At 43.7% G+C, this 27,444-nt stretch overlaps 1 protein-coding gene and 1 long non-coding RNA gene across 2 annotated transcripts in view; one reads left to right on the top strand and one right to left on the bottom strand.

Moving 5' to 3' along the window:
• The first annotated feature begins 339 nt into the window (after nt 1–339).
• On the top strand, nt 340–6,264 carry LOC308657549. Its single transcript, XR_014023967.1, has 2 exons — nt 340–689; nt 5,375–6,264. It is a non-coding gene; the product is annotated as an uncharacterized lncRNA (long non-coding RNA).
• A 4,377-nt stretch (nt 6,265–10,641) lies between these two features.
• RFX4 (regulatory factor X4) overlaps nt 10,642–27,444 on the bottom strand; it is a 163,359-nt gene continuing 146,556 nt past the window's right edge. Inside the window, exons 16-18 of the mRNA XM_081311210.1 lie at nt 21,896–22,058; nt 20,192–20,330; nt 10,642–12,190 (exon numbers count right to left, since the gene is read on the bottom strand). Of these exons, the coding sequence (XP_081167336.1) occupies nt 11,918–12,190; nt 20,192–20,330; nt 21,896–22,058 (575 nt within the window). The 3' untranslated portion in view covers nt 10,642–11,917. The remainder of the gene's footprint in view (nt 12,191–20,191; nt 20,331–21,895; nt 22,059–27,444) is intronic.

Below are 27,444 nucleotides of genomic sequence, written 5' to 3'. Positions count from 1 at the left end.
GGATGAAAGGGAACTCGGCGAGTTTTTTGCCTTTATGGTAAATGCCGCCGCGCGTCTCGTGCCAACCGAGTCCCACTCCGTGTTAGGTGGCTTCCATGGAGCCTCTGATTTCACAGCACAGATTTTTGTGGAACTAAAAGGAACCCGAAGAGGTTCAGCAATTCGGCCGAAGAGAAGTCGAGATTTGAATGCGGGTCTTTCCCTGAAGGTAGATGTCAAAGTACCGAGGCAGTAGGAGAGGAGGTAGCGATGGAAGAGGCTCGCGTTGGCGAAATGTTGACCAGCTGCCAACCACGCACTGTCACATACTTCCTGTGTTCGCTCAGTTTCTCACCAATTCATTCACAAATATTGAGAACCTGTGCTGTGGCAGGCACTGTTCAGTGCAGCGTGGGTACAGTGGGCCCCAAAGAAAGTCCCCGTCTTCGCGGAGCTTCCGTGCTAGTGAGCAACTAACTCTTTGAACAACTCTGTTATAATCATGAGGAAACAGCCTTAGGTTAATTAACTTATCAAAATTGCAGATTTTGGAAACTGTGAATTTTGAGCCCGTGCTGTTTCTCTTCTCCCAGGCTTTTTGGTGAGAGTGGATAAATTCTCCAAGTGGTGTCCAAGTTCTGCACATCAATTGTCTTTGATGCCACCCCCTCCAGCCTGTCCTTCTTGAGCTGTGTTGAAAAGGAAATGGAGTACAGTTTATTCATCTAATAATTTTTTTTCTATATTGTGCTAAGTATTCTGCTAGACTTTGGGAATTTGGAGGTTAAAAAAAAAACTAAGCCTCTGGGACTTTAGGTTTTTCTGAGGATTATACTTTTCATGCAGCAAACATTTATTGAGCATATTGTTGAGCCAGGCATCATGGTGTGTTAGTCAGCTTTCCATTACTATTACAGAATACCTGAAATAACCTAATAAGGGAAAAGATTTATTTTGGCTCATAATTTTAATGAATGGTTGATTGGCCCCCACTGCCTTTGGGCCTGTGGTAGGAAGTTGAAGTGGAAGAAACTGCTCACTCATAGCAGCTAGGAAGCAAAGAAGTAGATTAAGGGGCAGGAGTCCCAATGTCCTCTGTACACCATTCCCCAATGACTTAACTTCCTTCAACTAGGTCTCACTTTTTAAAGGTCTCACTAACTATCAGTAGTGCCATGGGCTGGAGACCAAGCTTTACCACATGGTACTTTGAGGGACATTTCAGATCTAAATTATGAGCAGGAGAAGTGCTGCATCTGTAATGAATTGTAGGAAAGATTTAATCCATCTCTTGAAAAAGCACTCTTAGGTCATGAAACAGTAAGCCACAATCCTAAGATGATAATAATAACTTGCAATTATTAACAGTTTATAAAACATTTTAATATACAGTCTCAAAAGATCATTGTCCTCACTTCATAGATAAGAAACCAGGGTCATGTGAATTAATTAACATCAATGGGACTGAAACTTTTATTTATTTTTTTTAATTTTAATATTTATTTATTTATTTTAGTTTTCAGCGGACACAACATCTTTGTTTGTATGTGGTGCTGAGGATCGAACCTGGGCCGCACGCATGCCAGGCGAGCCCGCTACCGCTTGAGCCACATCCCCAGCCCGGACTGAAACTTTTAGCTGTGACAAATATTTGGATACCTACTCTGTGTCCAGTAATGTACTAAGTGCTTTTTGGGTAACCTTATATTTATTTTTGGAATAAGGTTCTCCTGAAGAGGATATTAACAAACAATTATCCCAGTAAAGATGTTTCCTTTAAAAAGGGTCTTACACATGTCTTAGAAGTGTCTGTCTGCTAGAAATAAGCTATGTTTTTATGCTTTCAATCCTATACTTCTAAAAAGAGATGGAAAAAATGTGAAATCACATGAATTAATGGCTTGGGAAATTGTATTTTAGTAATTTTAATTGTTAATATTCTGATTTCATAATGAAAGGATCTTTGATTGTAATTCAAGTCATCCTTTAACCACTGATGAGACTCTGGTCCCTGAAAAATTAAATGGTTTGTCCAAAGTCAATAGTGAAAAGCAGACACTGGGACAAAGCCTAGACTAGCCACTTCATCACTGTACCTCCCTAAGTATTAGTTATGTGAGACTTTCAGTGACCAGAGACTTTTGTCCAGCACTCACTCCAGTACGTATGGATTTTTAGGTGACATGGTACCAAGGAATTAGGATTTAGAGCCTGCGTGATAAAAGCAATAAGTCATTTATTTTCAAGTCAATGCTCTGAGAGAATTAATAACATAGATGAATAGTGCCTCACTATGGTCAAAATATATTCACATGAATATCTGATTTAACCCTTATAATAACTGAAAATGTAAGGTCAATAGGACAGGCACTATCTTCTTTCTTACGGAGAAAGGGGAAGTTCAAGGTGTCTATTAGCTTACTCATGAGCAAATAAGTCTGCTAATAAGTGGTATCATTAAAGGGTAAGTGCTCTGGGCTCTGATAACAAAATGTTATGGACTTTCAAGTTAGTGCCGATGAAAAAGCTGCAAATAGATACTAGTCATTTATTTTGGACTTTGATATATCCTGCTGTGGCATTTCCTCTTGCCATGACAATAGACTAGTTGGAATGTGCCAAATTCAAGGTCTTTAAGGAGTACCTGGTGCTAACAGCTTTTAAAATCCACACTTCTACTTGCAATACCTTCTGTATGTTTTCTTTAGAAGAAAGCAGAAATTTAGAAATTAAACAAATCAGTCTAGTGATTGCAACTCCAGAATTGGAGTTCAGAGCATTCTATTCATTCAAGGTGAGGTAGTATAAAAAACAAAAAAAAAAAAAAAAAAAAAAAAACCAAAACAAATGATAGGTAGAAAGGAGACAAAGGAAGAAAAAGGAAACTGTAGCTTTAATCTGAAAACCTTGGGCTAAAATTCCTCATTCCTTTTCTCCCCAGACCAGTTTTCTCTCCTAGTCCTGTCACTCCCAAATTCTTGAGAAATCTGTAAATGTTAAAGTTACTGTAAATTCACTCACAATGTTAAAGTTACTGAACATTCACTCACTTACGAAAATTGCCTGGTGCACTGTGAATTTGCCTACGCAATGTACTAACACATGTATTTTTAGATTAGATCAAACAAAGGGAGATATCATATTTTAAGGAATCTGTAATATAGGGTACATTGCCAAGGTTATCTGCTAATCAGAAGAGACAATGTCAACCTAAAGACCCTGAGAATGGCCAGACCACCATAAACTGTATTGTGATCACCAAGCTGATATCATACCCACATACTATTCCATGCCCATCCTTCATAAAGCTTTCTTTAGAAGTCTGAGATTCCAAAGCACTGCTTCTCACTGGCATTCTTCCCTAAAAATATGAATATTCACCTTTCACTTTTTTTTTTATACCAGAGATTGAACCCAGAGGCGCTTAACCACTAAGCCACATCCCCAGCCCTTTTTTGTATTTTATTTAGAGACAGGGTTTCACTGAGTTGCTTAGAGCCTCAGTAAGTTGCTGAGGCTGGCTTTGAACTCACAATCATCCTGCCTCAGCCTCTGGAGCCACTGGGATTACAAGTGTGTGTCCCCTCCCCCCCCCCAAGTAGAAGTTTCTTCGCCTCCTCAAGCACCCTAATGGTGACAAAGACATGATCTGTCACTCAGCAAACACCACCTATGTGAGGCCACTCATTCAGTATCCTCAGCTATAAAACAAAGGAATTGATCCAAGTATCATTTTTCTCTTAGTTCTAAAATTTTGTGATTTTAAAACAAAAAACATTGATTAGATATGTTCAATCTTAAGAAAAATGTATTAATAAGAGGGTTTGCACACATCAACTACCAATACTATGATATATGCAAATTATTGCTTGAGCATACCCACAAAGATTCTACTTCAGTTGAAATAAGTCAGCAGGATTGAAAACCACTTAACCAATATTTTGGTAAAGGATCAACCACTGGACTAGATTTTAAACTCGTGTGCTTGTAACTCAGTCTTTGAGAAATTAGAATAACCTGGCAAAATGTAAGTTACTCTTTTTCTACCAAGAATGAAGACTCAGGCTTGGCATATAGTGGTAAAGCACTTGCCTAGCATGTGCAAGGCCCTGAGTGTTTAATCCCCAGCACCATAAAAAAGAAAAAAGAATGAAGTCAACCTTTCAGCAAAGCTGATTAATATAATTTTTTTAAAAGAAATACCTAGTGCTCTTTGGAGCACAGCATTGTCTTAGACACATGAAAATTAAAAAGTAGAAATGATTGATCCTCTTTTGTGGATGTAAGAAACAACCATACAATAAATTGATTTTACTGATAAGGAAATTGTACATAGTTACTGTACAGATCAAAGCAAGATAAACTTAATTGGAAGGGGAGAATCAGAGAAGCCTTCTTGGAGGAGTTGAGCTATAGAGAATGATGGAGAGAGTTTAAGAGAGCTCCCAGACTGGGAAAATGTTGTGTGAACAGGTCAGGAGGCCAAAATTAAGATGTTTATTGACAGATGATACTGACTTGGTTAAACTTGAAAGCCAGCCACGGATTTCTTAGAGATCAGTTTGGTCCGTGGGATAAACCTGAGAGATGTTTCATAATCATTGATGGCTTTATTACCAGCCAGTCCAGCTTCAGTTTATAAAGTGTTACATTTCTGAAAACATAACCCTACAATGCCAAATGACATAAAATTAAGTAAAATGGGGAGACAGGAAAGGAGGGAGGGTCTGTTGCTGGCTGGCTTCAGATCCTTATGTACATTTTGTCTCTGGATCCCATTTAGAAAATTAAATAGGATGTACATGACTTCAAAATTTTTTTAACACTTAAACATTTATGATCACTTGATCCCAGCCTTTCAGTACCTTTATGAGATTCCTTAGTAATGTTTTCAGTGTTCTCGTTGAGCCTGTTCCATTAGTCCTTGGCAGATTTACCTATAGTTGTTTAATAGTGACTGTTTACAGTGGGGCTCTCACATGAAATGGGCCCTGCCCTTTGGTAGTTTTTTGGTTTTTTTTAATCCGGGAGTTGGAATGTGGGTCAGACCTATTTGCATCTCACTCACTTGGAATCTCATCCAAACATCTATTGGGAAAACCCAGCGCTTTGGGTGGCAGTGTAATAATGTGTTGAAAGAACCTGGACTGGGAATTGGAAAACCTGGTATTTACTCCCACCTCACTACTAGAGGAGTCTCAGAAGCCTATGGTTGTCAAATAGGCTTGAAACCCTTCTGGCAATTTTTTTTTTTTTTTTTGGTATGTAAAAATATGAAAGCAGAGAGACTCTTGTTTGAATTTTAACTTTGTCTCTGTGTTTGGGGATAAGGCACTTGCCCTCTTTGAGGATGAATTTCTCAACTGTAATGAGCATAATTTCATCTCCTCCACAGGATGTTGAAAGAGTTAAAAGAGATGGCTGTCGAAGTAGCTGGCACAGGAGACCTGGCAAGGAGTGACCACTCAAGTGTTAACTGAACTGGATTGAAAAACTGAACATTCCTCACAAGGAATGCTGTGAAGATTCAGGACTCAAGGCTGTTATTCTATGGGAGCCCAAATGCATGAATTTTCAGTTGTTGGTGCTATGGCTGTGGTTGTTTTTAACAACAAAAAAACAACAAAAAGTAATTCCAACTGCTTTGGTATTTAAGCCTTTGAAATAACATCTTTAAACTGATATGGTATAAAATTTTGAGATAATGACTGGTTTTGTGTCGGGGAGGGGGGCGGTGTGAGATAAGGAGTCTAAAATGCTCCTTCAGCCCCCTCCCCATATCAATGCCTTTGCAGTTAACTTTATTGATTCATACGTCAGAGGAAATACATTCTCACAACTCTTCTTCCCACCACCTTTTGCAGTAAAGCATTAATTTACTTACCAACATTTGATTAAACTCTTAAGGTTCAACCCTAGGAGGAGGTGGCAGTGGACAAAGAATTATTGTCATTCATCATCAACACATTTTAGACTTCCCCTCCAGTTGCCTATGAAGGATTAGCATTTTCCTGAAAGGAGGAGGACAGAATAAATTGCATCTACGGCCAAAGAACTGCCAACTCCTTTCAGCTGGGGGCACATACCGGGAGCTTTTCCCATATTAGTCAGCTTTATCTCAACTTTTGGGCAGGGCCTACATCTGAATTTCATGGGTTTCAGGGTCAGTCAAAACAGAATTGTAGGGTTGTTGAGGTCAGAGGCCACCTCTGTCAAAGGGTAGTGACCTTAACAGCAAGAGGTAGCCAGGCCTCCTCTTTCTCCCCCACCCCACCCCACCCCACCCCAATGACTTCATTCCAGCCAGTGCTTGGCTCATTGCTCCTCCCCTGCAGAGCTTTTTTCAACCTGGTAATAAAAAATCCTCCTGTGACCTGGTATTTTTTTTTTACATTATTATTTTCTTTGTTCTTTTTTCTATAGAATGACCAAGTCTTGGACCTTGATAATGTATTGGATTGTACATACCTTGGGAAACGATAGAGAGGAAGCTAGTCTGTCGTTCATGTATAGTGGGTGGAATGCCACCTTGGGTACAGAAGATGATCTGATGCCCAGCTTAGAAACCGCCTTCATTTAGTGAGCAAAAATTTTCCCAGAACTTCTGAAACTCTCTGGGATCCCATTGGATTCTTTTACCACGGTCAAGGTTGATTTAAAAACTGCAAAGCCGCTTAGGACAGGGGAATGGGAGTGGGGGTGCTATGGGAACAAAAGTAGTGAGGAGGAAAAAGAAAATGTGCTATAGTAGAGAGGGCACAGAGGGACTGGGGAGTAGTTTTCAAATCACAGTTCTGCCCCTTAAACTGGGTGACCTTGGACAAGGCACTCAATTGAACATGAGTGATTTTACCACTGACACTGCAGAGAGGTTGTGAGAAGTAGAGATGGTGCATTGATTGCAACTGATGCACCGTAGATCCCAAGAAATGAGGACTTTGTGGATTAGGGCAGATTGGATTCAGCAGTGTGCTACAAACCTCTTGGTATGAGGTGAGAAAAGAGGGTCGAAGACTCCTCTTTTGACAGTTGTCCTTCTGCCTTGACTACATTTCAATCCTGGAAAAGACATTTTGCAGTTTATTGTTTCTGAGGGGTGTAGCCCAGGCCAGGACATTTTTGGATATCATCCCTCCCTCCTAGGGGCACAGTTTGACAGTTCCTTGAGAGTTCACTTTTTTAAACTTTTCTCAGGCTCTTCTATTCGGAGACTATTATAAATACCAAATAGCAGCGCTGCAGCTGTTTCTGAGGCTGATTCTCTCTCCCCTGCTGTCACGGTCAGACCTCATTCTTTTTCATAATAGATCCTAAACGACTGGTTTTAGCTCTTGAGGCATTTATGATGAGAAAGGGAGGCGTAAAGCTGGGGAGTCCTATTTCTCCCACCCACTAGCTCTTGTCACCCACACTCCTTTCCTAGCAACAGCTTTTTCTTCAACTCTGGCCCACGTCTTCCGCCCCACCTACACCAGCAGCAGCAAAACATGGGGGTGAGAGGGTTGGGAGGGGGGCTGAGGTACAGGAGAAAGAATGGGGGAAGAGCATCAGAGAGGAGACAGATGAGGCACAAAAGTTCTGCCCCAAGGCCTGCATCCACACTGGCTGAGCTCAGGAGGCTGCCAGGGAACTGAAGCAGAGAAGTTACAGGTTAGAAGGGCAGGCAGCAAAGTGGCAGGGAGCTGGTGTGACTGAAGGGCCAACAAAACTGTGTGGTGGGGCCAGGTTTGCAGCTAAGGGAAAACTGCACAGTGCAGGCTGCTGTGAGCGCCCCTACCTGCACAGGGCACCGTTCACCACTCGCGACAGACTGGAGCCCTGTAAAAAAAAAACAACTGGCGAACAGGTTCAGGCAATAGTGGTGCTCAATGTTAGAGCTTCAAGATGGAAGGGGTTGTGGTTTTCAACCTTGACCACATCTTGGAATCACCTGGGGAGCTTAAATACTGATGCCCAGGTCACATTCTGGATCAGTTAGTCCCATCCTTTAAACTTAGAGTAGAAATGACACTTCTACAACCTATGTTTGGTAGAACCAGGATTTGACCTTCCTTTAAAGACAGTAAGTATGTCCAATATATATTTTAAAGCGTTCAGTGGGGACAGTTTCTTAAGGTTCTTCCCTAGGTCTGAATTCAAAGCCTTCACTTTTGCCAAAATTTCAGAGTGTTTTCCTCCTAGGCTCCAGAAGACTTATAGTAACCCCTTTTCTCATATCCCCTGACCCTGTAATAAGGAGTGTATTTATACTACCTCCCTCCCTAGGGGTTTCCTATTTCAAAAGACTACCTTGAAGAGGTGCAAGAAATTGGGACAAATATTGTCCTCTAGAGAGCTAAAACTTTTTCCTTCAACAGATTTACCTCTACCATTTTAAGGACTTCAAGGCAAAAATGAATGGCAGTGCTAAAAGGAAACTTTCCAAAGAACACTCTCCAGAGTGGCAGGAGAGAGGGTGGGGTCAGACACCAGGCAGGGTGGGGCTTTCCTGGTGATGGTGCAGGTGTATGGGCTGCACTCATGGGCATGAACCTTAGTCCATCTTGGCATCAGTTCCTGGAGCAGGCACCTACTCCTGTGGCTGCTTCCCCGGATCGCTGTCCAGCTGCCAGTCCAACCCATTCCTTTCTCTAGCTCTCCGCCCTCCTTACCCAGCCCTGCCAGCCCCAGTCCATCAGCATACAGACTGTAATTTGGAATGTCAGAGACATTGTTGAGGTCCAGAGCAGGGAGGCAGCCCTTCCAGCATCACACGAAGGGGAAGCCATGGTATGTCACAAGATTTCATCCCTCTTACCCCATTAGATTAGGCTAAATCAACAGCAAAAAATTTTTGTATTGGACTGTGCCTGGATTGCAGTCTCCAAGGAGCCACAAACTCCCTTTCTGTCCAGACCAGGAGTATACCAGGGTCTGACAAAGGACACAGCAGGATGGATGCGAGGACACCACAGGCCTGCAACGTGGGTGAGCCATCCTGGCTGCTGTTCGTGACTTCAGCCAGCTTCAAGCTGGCAGAATTCTTTTCAGAAAAAGTCCTAAGAGGGGAGCGCTCCTTTATTGCCAAAACTCCTCTTGTTATTCCTCTGACGAGTGACTGGCCTCTCTCCCAGCTGCCAACCTTGCCCATTCCCATTCTGGTGACTGGCTAAGAACCATCAGAGGGAGAGAAGGTGCTTTGAGTCATGTGCTCACGCAGCTGTTCACTTTCCCTGATCAGATCCTTCCCAGTTCTGAAGTTGAAGGTTTTAGAACAATTGGGAACCTGAGTAGTGCTCTCAGTTCCCAGGAGATGGGCACCTTATGCTCTGGAGAAGACGCCCAGTGACTGTTTGCCCTCATCCCAAGCTGCCTTCTTTTCCTCGGTGCTGGCAGCTCTGAGCTCTTGGTTGTGCTGTACAAGGAGGCACACATTCTCTCCCTTGAAAGTTCCTTGAGTGACCTCTCTACCCTTGGGCCTCAGACTCTTGTTAATCACGATTATTTTTGTTGTACAGTTAATTACCTTGTGGCTGTTGCTTGTAAGTGGGTGTTGTTTGTTATGTGCTCCTGATACCTGGCTAGAGAATTTGGTAGTTACTTAATTTTTTTTGTACTTAATAAGTAAAAAGTTATACTTGACTACACCTTGTACATTTATAGAGCACTAGCTTTGAATTGCAAGAGAGCAATAGGGCTGGTCATCCTCATGTTATTTTAGTTATTAAATCTGAGAATCTATTTTTCCTCTCCCTTGTTATGAATTATAGGTGAAAGATCAAACTATATTTACCATCAGAGAATGAAACCCAACATTCCTTTTTTTTTCATAGAACAATGTAGCTAAATATATTTAAGAGGATGCTATGTATAATATATAAATAATTTTCATCTTAAAATCATTTTCAGGTATAAATATGTTATATAATAGCAAGTAAGAGCTTGGCTTTAAATACATCTTTCAAAATGCAAATTAAATTGTCAAATTCTCAAGGTCTTTAGCTAAGACCTCTACTACTGCCATTTCTGGGAATCTGTGGCTCAGAATTTCTCTGAGCTCCTAAATTCTTAACATTTGGGTAAAATGCAGTCTTTAAAAATTTCTATATTCTACTTCTCTAAGCCACAGAATCAAACTACAGTGCTGGAGAAGAATTCAATTCTTATCAAGTATTCAGTAATGTTACTGTTCTGTTCTAGAAGTTTATTAGCATTTAAAGCACTGCACTTGGAATATCTTTACACCCAGTGATCATTAAAGTATAATGAACTAAGTACCAGGGGAACTCTCAATATGCTGGTAGTGAAGAAGAATATTCTCTGTAAGAGCTGAAAGGCAGCCTTTTGCTCACATTAGCCATTATGCAAAGTTAGGACAAATTCCTGTATGAAGAACAGGTCAATTAGGCTGTAGGTACTATACTTACTATACTTAGTCAAAGACAGGATGTGTGGCCTACCCGGGCTTTAATGATTACTGCATGACAGGATGATAGGGAACTGGTTAAGCCAATCACACATGACACTTGGTTTTGTTGTGCCTACTTACACCCTAATGCATTTTAAAAAGAGAAAATAAAAAGAATGCTATTAATATATACACACCGAAGCCATTTCAAATGCAAAATGAAAAGGAAGCAGGTCATTTCAATACTTTTTTATTTGAGTGTGAAACCATTCATATCTTGCACAAATGTACAGATAAAACTTTCCAGTTTAGCTGTAGACATGATTATCACACTAAGTGGTGTGATCAAAGATTTTATTTACAGAACAATTGCTAAAACATCCGATGTCATATTTCCATTTATTTCTTACCCATAGGGTAATAGGTCCACCATAATTGCTTGGTGCATTTTATAATACAGAAAGAAAACCTATGTTAATCTCTAACAAACCTCACAAATTGCTACAAATCTGACAGAAAAATGCCTACGAAAAAAAAATTCCAAAAGTACAATACATTTTTATTTCCACACATACACAGTATAGTATAGGCTCAAAGGCACAGCTTTGAATTTTTTTTCTCTATCAAAGTGTCGGAAATTATTATAGTCTTATGAAGGAACCATGAAAGTTGTTTTCACACTTGGTGCTTGGTAAGTGAAAGTTTGGTCCAACCAGCTTCACAAAGTTAACACAGCAAAGCAGAATGTGATTCTCGATGCCATAAATGCACATTCTCACAGAACTTAAAAAACCTTCTCCTGCATTTTGCTGACACTAGCCATTGTGCAAACTCAGGACAAATCCTTGTATGTAGAAGAACCGGTCCCCTACAGACCTCAATCAACTTAAGGCAATATAGAACAGGCCTCTTCCTTCCCTCAACAGTGCTTACATTCCAGGACAATGCAGGTACCATGGCAGATGTGAGTGTAACAGGGACCTAGAGTTTCCAGACACCTCCACTTAGCCCTAGTGCTCCAGGAAGCAATGCTGACACCATCGGAAGAGTGGAGGTGCAGAACGTGTTTAAGGGCTGTTCATTGTACAGAAAGGTGACAGACAGGTGACCAGGTGAATACTCTTGGTTCATTATATGCCCGTCCAAGAACATAGACCAGATTCTGTCTCTAGTATCCATCCTTCAAGACTAAAGAGCTTTTGTCAACAAGAAAATAAGTAGCCTACAAGGAATGGTTGCCAGCATAAAGCAGAGTCATGGAACAGAGGGAAAAGGCACAGCTTGGCCTGCTCAAGATAGTGCTGTATAGAAACAAGTCAAGTCTGGCTTGGCTACAGGAACCCAATCCCACTGACGTTTAGTAAGTCCTGTTTCTGAACTAAAGTTTCTTCATCCTATATTGAACATCCTCCCATTCATTAAGATAATGGATGCTTAGGAACAGCCTGCAAGTTATGATGTATAGAGATAAAGTCTTCTGGAGGGTGGGTATTGGGTTTATTATTATTATTATTAATTATTAATATTAAATATGGATTCCTATGATAGCAGTCATTTAGCCCATCCTGTGGAGGCCTCTCCGTTGATGTAAGCAAAGCCAGGAAAGTGTTGCATGTGCTCGTACTCAGAATTCCTGCGCGTGGTCAGGGGTGTGTACATGTCACTAGAGTTTCCATACCTCGTGGAATGCACAGACGGGCTTGTGTAGCACGTGTTGGCTGTGGGCACCTCTGGCCATCGGGGAGTGACAGGTGCAGGATGCAGCCTGGGAGTACTGCTCATCAGACAAGGTTCCATCCGGGAAGTGGGGCTATTAAAAGGGTACTTGTTGGGGGAAAGAAATTCCACAAGGTTAAAATTAGCTTGAAGTCACATACACACAATTTCAGTCATGTTCACAGTTTAAATTTCTTGAGCTACTGTTCATGAGAGTTGATGGAATCAGTGAAAGATGGAGTCTTGGTCTGAGGAAGCAATGAGTAGGAAAACTGCAAGAGATTCTTAGCCAGTCTGTGGCTGGTGTTCACTCAGGTGATACTATTGGCTTTGCGCTCCTAATCTGAAAGATTTGGGGAAGTCAAACTCCAAAGGAGGAATAGTCCCATAAGGAATACCAGGGTGTGTGTGTGTGTGTGTGTGTGTGTGTGTGTTGATAACAACATGTCCAGATAAACATAGATGTATGGCTGGATGGATGTGTTTTATCATTAGTTTTGGAGATGTGACAAGTCCTACTCCATCAACCCAGAGAACAATATTGCCAAGTAAAACACATGACATAATTAAAAATAGCATTTTACAGTTGAATTCAATTATGAACTGCAGCCTAAAAGCAGGCTTTTGAAGAGAAAGCAAGTCAACAGCTTCAAAGGTTATTATTAGTGCCTATCATTTAGAGAACATCTTTCTTTTGGATTCACATTCACTGAAGTCCTGAAAGATCTACAAGTAGGAAGTGGTAAAATATTTGGCTTGGTGTGATTGTGGAGGAAGGAGTCAGGATAAGCCAATGGAGGCGGCGGAGGGCGGGGGGGGGGGGGCGCTGGGGGAGGGCTTTTGTGCAGGTCAGAAGAACAGGTGTTAGTGGCTACAAGAAGAGGGGAAGCAGCTCTAGAAAGGATTAGGAAGAGAAGTGCCTGTGAAGTGCTGCTTCTTTTACATTCTTTTCTGTTTCCAAGACAGCTATGCAAATAAGCCCCTTTTAGTAGGATCTGAGGGGAGGAAGGGGAGGAGCGAAGGGCTCCCTTTGAAAGCTCCCATTTGCAGGCTAGTCAGCACAAAGATCTCCTTGCTGTGCTGAGGGCCACCCCAACAAGGACAGGAGCCAATCAACAATGATGGCAAGGACTGCAAGGAGGAGAGAGAGTGTGTGGATGTGTGAATTCTTCTGCTCCCCATCTGTCTTCCCTGACAGTTGGAAAGTGGCGCCCCAAGGGATTAGGTGGGAGGCTGCCTCCAGTGAGGGAGGCAGACAGGCTGAAACCTAGACAGCAGGAGGGGGTTGTGACAGTGGCTGCTCACTGTAGTCCAGGTGGACAAGGGAACCTTTCTGCCCCATTCAGGGGCACTCTGAGGGAAGCAGGGGAAGACTCCTAGGCCTAAAGCATTGCAAAACCCAGCTGGCCAGAGATCAGGAAAGAGGGATTCCAACCTAGCAGCGAGTGTTTCCCCTAGGTAGGCCAGCGTGCCTTACAGCACGGCACAGCCCCCTCGCAATGAAGAGAACAGTCAGGAAAGAAGGAAAAGCGTGTAGGAGGTGTCTGGGAAGGCACCAGGCTGTTGCCAAGGAGACTGTGGACAGCACGCCAAGGCTTTCATACTCCCAAGTCAGATCAGAAACACTGGCGCCTACCCACGTGCTTTGCAGGATGCTATTGGTGTGGCAGCCATGGGCGGCCCTCAGGCCTGTGAGATAGGCTTTTCAAAATCCCAGAGAGACTGACCAAGGAAACAGGATGCCAGCTGTTTCTTCCCCTTTCTGGTACTCTCCCCAGTGAGCCTGCTGGACACGTACACACGTCGTATCATCTTGCCCCGTGGTCTCTTGCTGGTACGGAGGCCGCCCTCTGGTCTGGTGGCACACTCAGCTGGTCCTATCTGTTGCCTCTGTCTAGAACCCTTCTTGACTACCTTGCCCCCAGCTCCTGGCACACCTGACTTTGGATCCTTTTCAGATCTCAGCTCAAATGTCACTTCTCCGAGAGACTTTTCTGGACATTTTTATCTCCAGAAGTCGAATGCCCCACCCTCCTTCTCTGAGGCCAGGACCTCACCATCCTACTGAATGGCTGTCTCATCTCCAGTGGGGCTTTGTTGCGTTCATACTGTATTCCCCACATCTGGCACGGTGTCTGGCACCTAGCAGGTGCTAAACCGTATTTGGTGAACGGACCTTGGAACATCACCATCAGAAAGAACCTTAGGGATCATGTGATCCAACCCCATGTTATAGAAATGAACCCACACCCAAAGGGACGCAGAGCTGGTGAAGGAGCTGACATATAAAATCAGTCCCACCCTGGGTAGCACATTTTCCCCATGTCAGTCCGACTGCCCTAAACCCGGCTGCCCTGCCGCTGCCCAATCACAGGACAACACTCTTCCGGAAGCCAGCCTGAGGAGCTGCCCTCTTCCTTCAGCAGGCTCCCTCCTTCCCCACAGACCCCAGGCTTGGAATTCTGGCCTGGCCCCAGCCGGCTGGTTCTGAGGCATCCTCCTGCTCCTGGCTTGTGGAGGTAAAACGGACTGGCATGGACTGGAGCTTCTTCCCACAGAGCTCAAGAGAGTGTGTTTTTGTGCCTCGTCAAGGACCCTTAATGCAGCTGTGCCCAGAGGTTGTGTCATAGACTCAAAAGAGCAATTGCCTGGAAATGAGACTGGCTCAAAATATCTCCAGTGTGACAATACAATTCTGTTACCAATGAATCCAGCATGGAAAATTCTGTCCTGTTAGGTCAGCTAATTGCAAATGAGTCAGTGACTCGTTTTCCCCGTGGTGAAGAGACCATTGAAAGGCAAGAGGGCTGAAGTGCCGCTGCCTTGGCCTGGTGATTAAGAGGACCAATGAAACCACTATTTAGTCTGCTGGGAGTGGCAGGGGCTGGCCAGCCAGTGGCACCCTCCTCACCTTTCATACTTCACATCTGTTCTCACACAAGGTCCTTAGGCACAAACCCGGGGTCCAGAGAGCTCTGCCTGGAATAAAGGCACTTTTTGTTGAGGGCCTATAACAGGAAGTTACCATTCTCTGGGTCAAATCACAAGCCGTTGCTTCCAATTTTAAAATGGAGAGAAATCACCAGCTACTGGCCCTTGAGAAAGGTACATGAGGGGTGCTTGTGGGCACATGTGTGTGTGTGCACATGAGTGTGTGTGTGTGTGTGTGTGTGTGTGTGTGTGGTTGAAGGTTCCACCAGAGGGCCATTGCATAAGTCCATCTCAGCGTGATCGACTCTTGGCCTCTTTGGAACTGAGTTAGGAAGTCTATTTTGGGAAATGACTCCCCACACTAGGGGCTGACTTTCCTACACTTGGAGAGGGAAGAATGAGCCCTTTATCCTTGCCCCTTACCAAATGGACTGCTACTTGAGTGAGGGGTGAAAGGTGGCCGAGTCTGGAGCACAAACTGTTTTCCTATGAAAGGCGGCTCTCACAGTACCCAAGTACTGCCAGGGCCCGCCCCTAGGAAGGCTTCCTCTTGGCCTCTTCTGGAAGAGGATGTAGCTCCCCAAAAATCTATCTCAGCCCACATCTGCTGAGCTTTTAGAGTCAGGATGAATTAAATTAATATATATGAAACACAGGATTCCCATGTAGTAAGTTTTTAAAAAGTGTTAATTATTATTAATGTTCTTCCTTTCTGAGTTGGCATAGGATCATGGCCCACTAATGATAGTCACTAACCATCTTGTCCCACTTCTCATTTTACAGGTAAGTGAATTGACATCAAGAGAAGGGAAATGACCTGCTGAGGTCACACAGCAACATAGCCCCAGAATGAAGATCCACTCATTCATTCATTTCATTAATAAGCACTAACTGAAAACCCACTAAGGGCCAAGCTCTAGGCAGGACCTTGGGAATAGTGAGGAAGAAAGAACCCAGTCCTTGCCTTCACAGAGCTTGTTCAGTGAAGAAGACAGAAGTTAATTATATGATCACACAAAATGTAATAACATTATATCTGGTTTTACAAAGGATAGTAATATGTACAAATTGTGTTAACTGTGAGCAAGGCCCTCTTCTAACCTTTATCAACTCACTTGACCCTTACGGTGACCCTATGAAATAGTAGTGTCATTATCCCCATGTTTCAGATGAGAAAATTGAGGCACAGAGCTAATCAAAGGCAGAGCTGGAATTTGAACCCAGGGAACCTGCCTCTATATTCAGAGATCTTACAACATTATGGTTGACTTTTTTTTTTTTTTTTTTTTTTTTTTGCTCCTTGGCCCAAGATACTATCCTAAGATGCTAAGAGTACCGTGGGCTAATTTTGGCCCTGGGCTGGTTTGGGCTGAGTAGCTGGAGATCTTGTGAGAGGTGGTGATTGGCTGACATGGCTGGGTCTAAACAATTCAGATGGGGAATAAGGAACAGTTTTCTGGTTCATTCTAAGCATATTCCCAGCCATACAGCTTCTGATTGATGAAATGGTATTTGAGCTCTAGGGCCCCTGTTCACATTCATGGCTGCTGACAGGGCAGAAGATTCCATAAGCATGTACTGAATGAGGCTCAGAAATATTTTATAGCTGTGTATCTGCTCTGGTATTTTCTTTTTGGTCAGACATGGGAATGGGGAGCTTGGGAATTAGTAGTCAACTATCCCTTGTTCACTTACTTTGATAAGAATGAGTGTTGTGTAGTAACAAAATGGTCTAAAGTGATTCCAACCTTCCAGTGTAAAATCTCATGCATCTGGACACATGGATTCAGAGGTTATGAGAATTCAAGCAGGGCTGGTAGGTTTACTTTTGTACTTTGGAGGAAGAAAGCAAGTATTATGCAAACGAGTCATGTAAACAAGGGCATATACGTATTCCACATCAAAATTCATTTGAGTTAAAATTATTGTGAGCATGTAAACGCAGGAACGCTTATGATCACTGCCCTCCTGGGATGTGCATATCAGTTTTTGCAGGCAGGCCCAGAGGCATTCATTTGCAGACATTAACTGCAGTCACTCTGGTGCAGATGACCAAGCATGCTTCTTGAATTGTAGTTTTTCTTCAATTCAGACTGGTCATCCCCCCAGTGAGTCTGATAGCGTGAATGTGGTGTTCACTGAGTCAGGATTGGGACAACTTGACCTTGGCTCTGGACAACTAAAACTAATTAGCCCTGCAGTAAATTTAACCCTGTGTGCTCAATCTTAAACTAAAGAACCAATCAATCAAAGGAAAGAAATAAGGTATCTGCTGCTGTTTGAAACTTTCTGAATTTACATTCTACCCTCCAAAGCACAGCAGTTTCAGTGCCACTGGCTTCAGGTCCGGGCTGAGACTCGGGAATCTGTATTTGAGTCTGATTAGCCATTCACTGGATACATGACATGGGGTATGTGGCCTTCTGCAGCTATTGCCTCATCTTTAAAAACGGAAGAAAAATGCCATCTTCCTAGGTTGTGAGGAGAATTCAATGAGTCCATGTATTTGAAAGTGCCTAGAGCAGTGCTTGTCGCACAAGTGTCAATGAAAAACAATGGGTGCTTCCTCTTTAGGCAAGACTGTCCCTTGCCCATCAAGTTGGGTAGAATGTGATATAAATATCTCCTCCCCACATGACTTCACATGGAGACTAAGGCATTAACCATAAAGTACAGAGAGAGAGAGAAAGGTGTGTGTGTGTGTGTGTGTGTGTCTGTGTGTCTGTGTGTGTCTGTGTTGGGACAGGAGCATCACGAACCATAGTGACAAAGAAGCTGGACAAGGACCCTGGGGCCGCTCACACCCAGTCTAGATAGAGAAGGCCCCTCCAGGGGCTTTGGTTTAGATCTTGGGTCCTCCTATTAAGACAGGCTATTATATGATAGTGTTCTACTCTGGGACTATTGCAGCCTCCAGAGCAGATACTGCAGATCTATCTTTGATCACCAGTCTCTGCATGACCCTTGAGGAGACACTGGCTTCTTTTTATGTCAAGGCTTTAAAATATCACTCCAGAAAACCAGCTCCTGAAATTTCCTGGCAGGGGTGTGGGGGTAAAGGAGGGAGGGAGGGAGGGAGGGAGGGACCATAATGCACGGAGCTGTGGCTCAGGGACGCTATCTTCCACAGCAGACCTGCTCTGCCTCCAGCAGTGCTTGCCCCCAGCAACCACTTGAAGAACAGATGAATGAATGAAGGAGCTGCCAGCGTGTGCCTAGGGTGACCCAGGCTGTGGCAGCAGTTCTAGTCTTTCCCCAGATCCCAGAGAGGAGGACGGACTCTGCTCCCAGGAGAGGCGGTACCTAAGGAGCTGGCATCTCTGGGTGACGTAGCTGGAGACCTATAATGAATTCCCCAGGTAAGCATTTAGTGGAATCAACTTCTTGGCCTGTCTGGGGATTAAACCAGGGCTCCGCTGGGTACTGTCCATGGAAATCAAAACAAATGCCTGTTGGCCCCCAGTGCCCCTGTGTTATGGCTACATTCTCCTCGTTGCTCTCCCCAGGAGGCCAGAGGGTGTGCTGACAGTTGATGTCATTGCGGCCTCCCTCCTAGCCTCATCCTGCTATCCTGTGGTCCTGTTGTGTCTCTCCTAGGCTCTTGCAAGTGCTTTGGAGATGAGCCCTCTGCCTCTTCTTCCTTTCTGGTTCATCCTATAGGGTCCCTGAGAGGTCTCTTAGGCACAGCTCTGATTCTGCCACTCCCTGAATCAGCCATGGCTTCCCACACCTGCAGCATAGAGTGCAGGGGCTCAGCTCACTAAACCATTGTTCGTGCTGATGGTACCTTTCATATGTGAATGTTTAGGGACAGCCCATCTCTGAGAGGCAGCACAGGGTGGGGGGCCTGAGAGCCTGGTTGGGAGTCACACTGCCTGGGTTCAAATGCACAGGCCAGTTACCCCGAGTCTCACGTTCCCTTCTGCAAGGGTTATCTAGAGGATGTGCATGGTGCTTGGCGCAGAACCTGGCCCCTTTTTAAGAGTGCAGGAAAAGTTAGCTGATCTTTTTGATGGTGCCTTCTCCTGTGACCTGGGGATATAGATTTAATCTTTACCTTGAAGGAGCCTGGGGTCTCCTGTAGAGTTAGGCAGGAAAGTTGGTGACAACAGAGTGTAAGACGTATGACTGAAAGCAGAATCTCAGAGAGTAGCACTTGATAAGGAAGTGCCAGGAAGGAAGGAGGAAGCCAGTACTATCAGGAGATGTCACAAAAGAGGTAGATGTTTGTCTTGAATGAGAAGCAGAAGAGACACCCAGCCAGGGGAGTAATACATGGTGAGGACAAAGGGTAGAGAGGGTGGTGGGTAGACCAGAAAGATAACAAGTCTTGGGAAACAAGTTAAAGAATTGAACCTGACCCTGAAAGCAATGATGTACCAAAGAAGAAGTGTCACGGTCAGTTTTTTCCAAAGACTCTTCCAGCTGCAATGTAGGGGATAGACACGAGATAGGGCATGCTTTAGAGAGACAGAGGCCACCAGAAAGTCTTCTGTCACTAAGTTAGAAGTGATAAAGGCTGAGGCTGAGGCAAGGACAGCATGAGGTAGAGACATTTAGATGCAGAATTGAATGGACCTGTGAGCAGTTGTGTTTGGGGCCAACGCAGAGGAAAGACGAGCAGAATGCCTGGCTCTGGTGACCCACATGTAACCCCAGTTCACACCTGCCCCGGGCCACAATGCAGTTTGTTAGTGAGGAACCCAAGGAGATGTGTGGCCTAAGAATGATCAAAAATGGGTCCCTTTTGGGAAGATTTTTCTGGTTCCAATTACATGTGGACTGGACCGAAAAGGGACAGACCAGTGAGAGTGACGCTGAGATGCTAGACCTGACAGGCTCCATGACGGTGGAGCTGGGAAAGGAGACCAGAGGCCAGCAGTGAGAGCGGCCTCCTAGAAGGGGACAGCAGATGCATGCCCCATGGGATCCAGACATTAGAGAAGTCAGAGAGAGGAGCTGACCAAAGAACTGCCAAGTGATCCAGACCAGTGAGGGAAAGTGGCACGGGATTGCTGGCCAGGTAACCAGCGTGGGCCAGCCACTGAGGGGCAGAAGTGACGCTGATGAAAGATGGTGCTCTCCTTGGGGACTCTCGGGCCACACAGAGTCTGCAGAAGGTGCTTACTGGTTGTGTTAGTTGACTGGACTTGGTACCAAGCAGGACCACCCACTCACCTGGGCAGAGCTCCTGTGATACGGGGAGTAGTGGAGTGGCCCAGAGATGGCCGAGTCGTGAGGGAGGGCCGGATACTGGCTCTGCATTGGGTGAGGATGCTGGTTGCCATAGCTCCCGTAGTTATAGCTTCCCGTGTACCTAAAATGCGGCAAGCGCATTGAACAGGGTGAGTCAGAACCAGGAGAACAAATCAGTTTGACACCTTTAAAAATCAACCTCATCTATTTTTTCCCCTTTTTGTTCTTTTTCCTGTTTTTCTTCTTTTTCTGATTCCTATCATCTCCCTGCAGCCTTGTTTTGGTAAGTTTAAAACCCCAGGTAGCTTTCCCTTCTCCCTCTGCGCCCTCAACACAAGCGCTCAGGGAATGGACTCCAGCAATTTGTGATGGAAACTCTCCTCCTACCATGCTGAGCGGCCCCGTGTTACATCCTGAAACCAAACGGGGGAGAAGAGAAAAGAAGTGGAGCTGGGATTTGTGTTTCTGTGAGCCCCTTCCTCTTCTTCCAGGAAGTGCCACGGCAGGACCCACCGGGTATCAGAGACCCCTGTTCTAAGCCAGAGTCCCTTATATTTTACCTGTGTGACTTTGGGCTACTCACAGTCCTGTTTTGCAAATTTGTGCAAATGCGGCACAGGGTTTTTCTAGGGATCATGTGTGTGAAGACACTCGATACCACAGAGCCCTTATAACATCTCCAGGGCAAAGATGCTGACCTGTGACCCTGGAGTGTCTATTCTGCCATTCCTGCAGATTCAAAACACTCTCTGAAACAAAACTACAGTCTATGCTAAACGTATAGGAAATACTCTAAAAGCCCCCCTGAGGAAATAATGGCTCCCCATTGGCCCTCAGGGGCACCCAGACCTATGGAAAAGTACACCAGCCTCCAGGCCTGTGCCCACCTTCAGGGTTTCTGCCTTGCTGCCTTAGGCTGTGCCTCTTGGGGCAAGGGACCAGAGAGGTCCTCCCCGTCTCCTCTGGTGCCCTACAGCTGGTGCCTCAGAACCTGGTCTGTGAGTGGCTGCAAGGGAGGCTCCCTGAACTACAGGCATCTCTTTCTGACATCTCATTCAGATCTACTCATTAGGCCTGATAAGCTTAGGGTCTTTAACGAAAGACAGGGCGTAATGGGCTACTGTGTCAGGGGACACCCGCAAATGAATTGATTTGAAGTTTATTCATCACACCAACATCACTGCCCAGATTTGAAAAGAAAAAAAATATGGACAAAACAAATGATTTATTTATCTATGGTACAGAGCTGGAACCTCCAGGGATTCCCTGTGCCTGGGAAATAACTACCGCTCTCCAGGGACCTCCCACCCGCAGGTAGGGAAGCCCTCCTCTAAATGGAGTCACAGAGACTTGGACCTAGTACAAAGCTATGGACATCTACAGAGTTCGCAAGGAGCCTTTCAGGGAGACTGGACTGCTGGAGAGGGTAAAGAGGAAGAATGCAGGCTTGGAGCAGACACACTTGCTCTGACCCCCAAATCTCAGCTTCCTCCTCTGCAAAATGGGGTTGCTAACACCAACCTACTTACATCACCTGGTTGCGTGGGATTATGAGTGACAGTACAATACTGAGCATACTATGACAACCCACAGAGAGTGGCAGCCTTCCTATCCTTTGGGGAAATAGCTGCTAAGTGAACCCCACCTTAAATCTAAAGTCTCGCTGCATCCCAGAAAGTCACCTACCCATGCTCCTCTCTGTGGGGGTAAACTGGTATCCTGTGTGTGACGGAGGAGGAGGGCACATGAGTGCTCCTCATACAGGGCAGCTGTTGAGAGTTTTCAGCTGGGGACCCAGCAGCCGTAGTCACTGTGTATGTTAGAGACCAGGTATACGACTGCATTGCTCCTGCAGAGACAAATTAAGTTGCATTGGTTACTAAGTTTTTCTTAGAACATTTTAGTGGCTTCCAGTCACTCTTGAACTGAAGGCCAAAACTTTGCAAGGCTTGTGTCTCTGGCTTCGTGGACCTTACCTGAAATATTCCTATCTGGTCCAGCCACAGAATCTTTCATTTTCTCCAGAGTGCCACAATTCCTAGAACTACAGGACCTTTGCATATGCTGTTTCTGTTGCCCTAGTTCTTGTCTCTCTCTTAATACCCACTCATTCTTCATATCTTAATCCAGAGGGGCTATCTCCTAACCCACACCAGTTCAGGGCCTTGATGGCTCCTACTGCAATTAATTCTATACCCATTAGAGAAAACGATATAATTAATGCCTGCCCTCCCCCACAGACTGTAAGCTTCATGAGGATAGAGACCTTGTCTGCTTTGTCCACCATGAGATCCCCAGTGCTTAGCCCAGAACCTGGTGACCAAAAGACTCTTAATAAAAAATTTAAAAGGAAGAAAGGGGAAAGGAAAGAAGAAAGGGAGGAAGGACACAGGAGATCTCAGGCAATGGAGCCCAGGCAGGCTCTGCAAATTAGCTTTTCAGCACTCAACAGGTGTTAAAGATCTAACAAATTGCTTTAAGCAAACTTAAGTAGATTATTGGGCTCTGCCTGCCCAGGTCTTTTTGAAGATTATTAGACAGAGACCTGGACTGTGACCGATTCCATACATATCATTAATTTTATTTATTTCCTTTTAATTGGGTACCTTGAAAGTGCTCCTTAGCACTATGGTGGGGAGGGGAGCCGGACAAAAATAAAAGCCCTGAAGATGATTAGATGTAAGAGGGTTATAATTTTCAAAAAAGAAAATTTAAGAAATTGATAATGAGCTTATAATAAACTCATTGGACAATTTCATTTCTGATTTAAAATATGTTAACGTAGTGGGGCTGGGGTTGTGGCTTAGTTGGTAGAGTGCTCTCCTAGCATGTATGAGGCACTGGGTTCGATCCTCAGCATCACATGAAAATGAAGAAATAAAATAAAGGTATTGTGTCCAACTACAACTAAAAAATTTTTTTTAATTAGAAAAAATGTTGGGCTGGGGATGTGGCTCAGGCGGTAGCACGCTCGCCTGGCATGCGTGCGGCCCGGGTTCGATCCTCAGCACCACATACCAACAAAGATGTTGTGTCCATCGAGAACTAAAAAAATAAATATTAAAAATTCTCTCTCTCTCTCTCTCTCTCTCTCTCTCTCTCTCTCTCTCTCTCTCTCTCCTCTCTCACTCTCTCTTTAAAAAAAAATGTTAACATACTGAAAATAAACATACGTGGAAGGAAGAGGATTCAACATCCCCTTTCTGGCACATGAAAAGCTGGAGAATTGGTTAAGGGAAGCCATTTTTTAAAGGTGAAATAAAAGAGAAAAATTTGGTCCTCCAATTCTATATTTTCTGCAGCAGACCATTTCTGTCTTAAAATTCCTCTGGGAAGTTAAAGAAAGGGGGTTTGCATTTTAAAAAATCCAGTTCATTTCATTTCCAGGGCTTTGAAAATGGCACAGGAGAGTTGATACACTGACAGGGGCATAGCAGGAGGTGGCACAAAGTTAGTGGGGATCAGCACTGTGCCAACCATGTGATAGGATGTCAGTAAGGAATACCCTCCCTTAAAGAAGGTGGAGATGGAAACTCATTTTAAATACATTGCTTTATCATTAAAAGAATCTTGTAGTGAGCCCTTTTGTAAACTGGAGAATACTTTAGAATACAAATAATGCCCTTCTCTTTTATTTATTTTTATGTGGTGCTGAGGATTGAACCCAGTGCCTCATACATGCTAGGTGGGCACTCTACTGCCGAGCCACAACCCCAGACCAATGCCCTTCTCTTTTAAGGAAAAGAGACAAAGATTCATCCCAAGAATAGGAAAAGGAGATATCATTTTTTGAGCACCCTGCTCAGGGCTTTTCAGACATTGTTCAGGGAAATATTGTCCCCTGTTCATGGGTGAGGAAACAGAAAGCTAAAATAAATAAATAAAGGAAGCACACAGAAATAAAAAAGATTCAAGAAGATATTATGAAAGTGGATATGAAAGAAGAAAAACAAAATTGAAGGTAAAAAATGAAATCAGGAATAAGGCAAAACCCAACATACCCTAAAGATCCAAACTCTTCCTATGTAAGGATCTTAAACTTGGCTCTGAGTTTTCTAGAACTAATGCTAAAAGGAAGCTTAACCAGTTAGGAGCCATAAGATAGTAAACAAATTTCTCAGAAGTAATATTATACTTGGAATTCAGATCAAACTGGACTTTCTTTCAGACACCCTCAGAAAGAGGCAACTGTGAACTGTTCAACAACACCCTGGACAGCATCCTCACAATAGGCTTCATCTTGATTCTTAGGACTGTCTCCTCATGTCAACATGGAATGCAGAAGAGGCATCAGAATGTTAAATAGCTTGATCAAAGTCCCAGAGTGCTTGGTGGCCTGTGGGACCCAAGACTGCCGCACACTTTCTATTCTATTCTATCACAATGTCTCTGTTATGCATCCTGATTCTGTGTGTCCTAGCTAAAAGATCCTGGGCAAGACTCTTCAACTTTATGGGCCTTTGTTTCATCATTGGTAAAGGAGCAGTAATAATATCTATCTTGCTGGACTGTTGTATTAATCAAGATATGTCAAGAAACCTGACATGTGGCAGATTTTTAAATGGTATTCAAGCTCTCTTCATTATGAATTCAGGTATTCTTATATAAAACTTATATTTTCATATTTTTCATTCTAGGCCTCAAGGGATGAAGACAAGTTTCTTGGGTCAATTCTATCACTGGATGCTATCGTTTGATCTTAAGTGGTCCCCAAAGGCCCGTGTGTTACAGTTTTGATTCCCAGGGTGGTACAACTGGGAGGTGGTGGAACCTTCAAGAGGTGGGCATGGTGGCAAGTGGGAGATTTTTGGAGGGGACTCTGTGGCCAGGATCTCCAAGGGCTTTTGCTTCCTGGCCTCAAGGTGAAAGGTTATGCTCTGCCACCGGCTCTACCATGATGTGCTGCCACAGACCCAAAGCAGTGGGGCCAATTGATCATGGACTGAAATCTCTAAAACCCCAAAAGTACACTTTCTCTTTTCATAACTGCGATAGCTCAAGCATTTTTTTAAATAGTAACAGAAAACTGCCTCACACATTAGTGACAGAACACTTATGGGAACAGTAATTTAAAATCAATTACAGCAAACGTCTAAACATGTTTTCCTCTAAAATCACTAGCGTCCTTATTCAGCAGTATGGCTGAGGGTACCTCTTCCTGCTTTATGCATCTATTCCACATTCTTCCTCCAAAAGATAATGACTTTGGAAGAATACATGTTAGGCATCATTCATAAGAAAATGCAAGAAGACCAGAAGGAAAAACCCCCAAATGATCACATCTCAGATGATTGTATTAAGCATGTCTGCCCTCTATGTTTTAAACCTATGTTTAAAATATTATTATTTTAAAAATACTATTTTTATTAAACCAGGTTATCTCTGGGGATTTAGGGATGATTTTTAAAATTTTCCCTTTATTTTTTTTCTAACGAATATATATTGTCTCTGCAAAAAGTAAAACATAATACATTAAACAGATTTTACTCTGGGAAACATAATTGGTGTGGGGGGGGCATAGTTTGAGAGAACAATGAGCCAGCCACAACAAGCAAGTAATTAACCCTTTAAGCCCCTGTGACCTCAGGGGAGTATAGCAAGGTCAGTGGATATTTATAAGGGGCAGTCCATGAAACCAAAGGATTTTTTTTTTTCCAAGCAGTAGGAAGACATCATGATAATAGCCATCACCTGAGAGGCAGCAGCAGAAGTTACTTTTGTACGAGCCCCTGGAGCACAGCAACTGTTCCTTATTCATCTCTGTATCCCCAACAGAGGGTCTGCCAAATAGTAGGTGTTCAATAAATTTTTGTTCCATAGAATTTGTTGTTGAAGGAGTAAATGCTGCTAGAAATAGACGTTATCAAACAAAAAGCTAGTGGAACTCTTGGAAAAATGGGCTCCTGTGGTCTGGGGAACAAAACCTCTAAATGGCCATGTGCCAGCAATCTAACACGTCCACTCAGGCAGGCTTAAGCAGATTAACACCTACTGGCTTGGGTGAGAAACTCTTTTTGCCTGGGGAGCAGAAAAGAGAACACCCCTTGAATTCCCTCTCCTACCAGAGGGACCTCCAGCGAGAATTGCTGCTGCGGCCACTTCTTTTTAAAGAAACTAATGAAAGAATCTGTGCAGCTAACACTTTGTGCTTAATTTTAAAGACGGCCCTAGTGCTTTTTATTTGTTGGTAAAACAAGAACAACCGTCTCTTATTTGTCTAATTCCCATATTTCCCCATATTTCATGCTCCACCCACTCCCTTCTTACATCCCTATTTATTAGAAGGGCTGAGGAGAATAGTGGGAGTCCCTGATCCTTGAGAATTCAATGAAGATCTCACAAGAGGCAGTGAGAATATTGAAAGTGCTAGAGGGGAACATTTCTTCCCATCCCCAACAAAACATTCCTCTTGCTGAATTTTTTTTTTTGGTTTGTTTTGGAAGGGGTGTTAAATACAGGACAGGAAGGGAGCTTGGAGCATAATAGCTGTCAATAATGATTTGTTGAATAAATTAGCAATGATCATCTAACATAAGCCAGACCCCACGCTAGTTTCTCTTCATACATTGACTCATTTAATCTTCACAACAACCTTTTGAAGTAGGTAGTATTACCCTCCTTGTAGAGGTAAGAAAAGTGACTGCCAAAGGTTGAAGGACTTGACCAGGAAAATGGCCAAGTTGGGATCTGAACCCAGATCTGCCCAACTCTAAAATCTTTCCACAAACAGCCATTCTCCTCACACTTGGATGGGTGTTTGAATTCCCAGAGATGAGGTTCAAATTGCAGCATGTCCTCCAGCTTGCACTCAATGCTGTCCCTATTGCCCAGAATGTTCTTTTCCTCTCGTTTATGTGGCTGGCTCCTTGCAATTCTTCAGGTCTTAGGGAAATATCACCTCCTTAGAAAGGCAGTCTCTGAAGACTGACTAACTACCAATTCTCTCATTCTGTGGGTTGGGAGTGGGGCATTTATAGAATTATGGGATGGCAATGCCGTTGGTCCATGGACCATATTTTGGGTAGCAAGGCTGTGTGTGTGGAGGGCCATTCCAAATCAAATTGTGAGAGCCTGCTGTAAACTTGTGAAAAGTTAGACTGCTTCCAAAAGGCTACTTGTTCTACCGTTCCCTTTAAATCTTGTACCAAATCATTTGAACATTTTCCCCACTGAGATCCTACTCAAATTTTCATCTAACCTAAGCTATTTGTACTTTTTTTTTTAAAGAAATAAGC

This window comes from Spermophilus citellus, assembly GCF_964194105.1.
Source record: "Spermophilus citellus genome assembly, chromosome: 10".
NCBI lineage: Eukaryota > Metazoa > Chordata > Mammalia > Rodentia > Sciuridae > Spermophilus > Spermophilus citellus.
The sequence above is the reverse complement of the archived record's forward strand: the minus strand, read 5'-3'. Positions and strand labels throughout refer to the sequence as shown.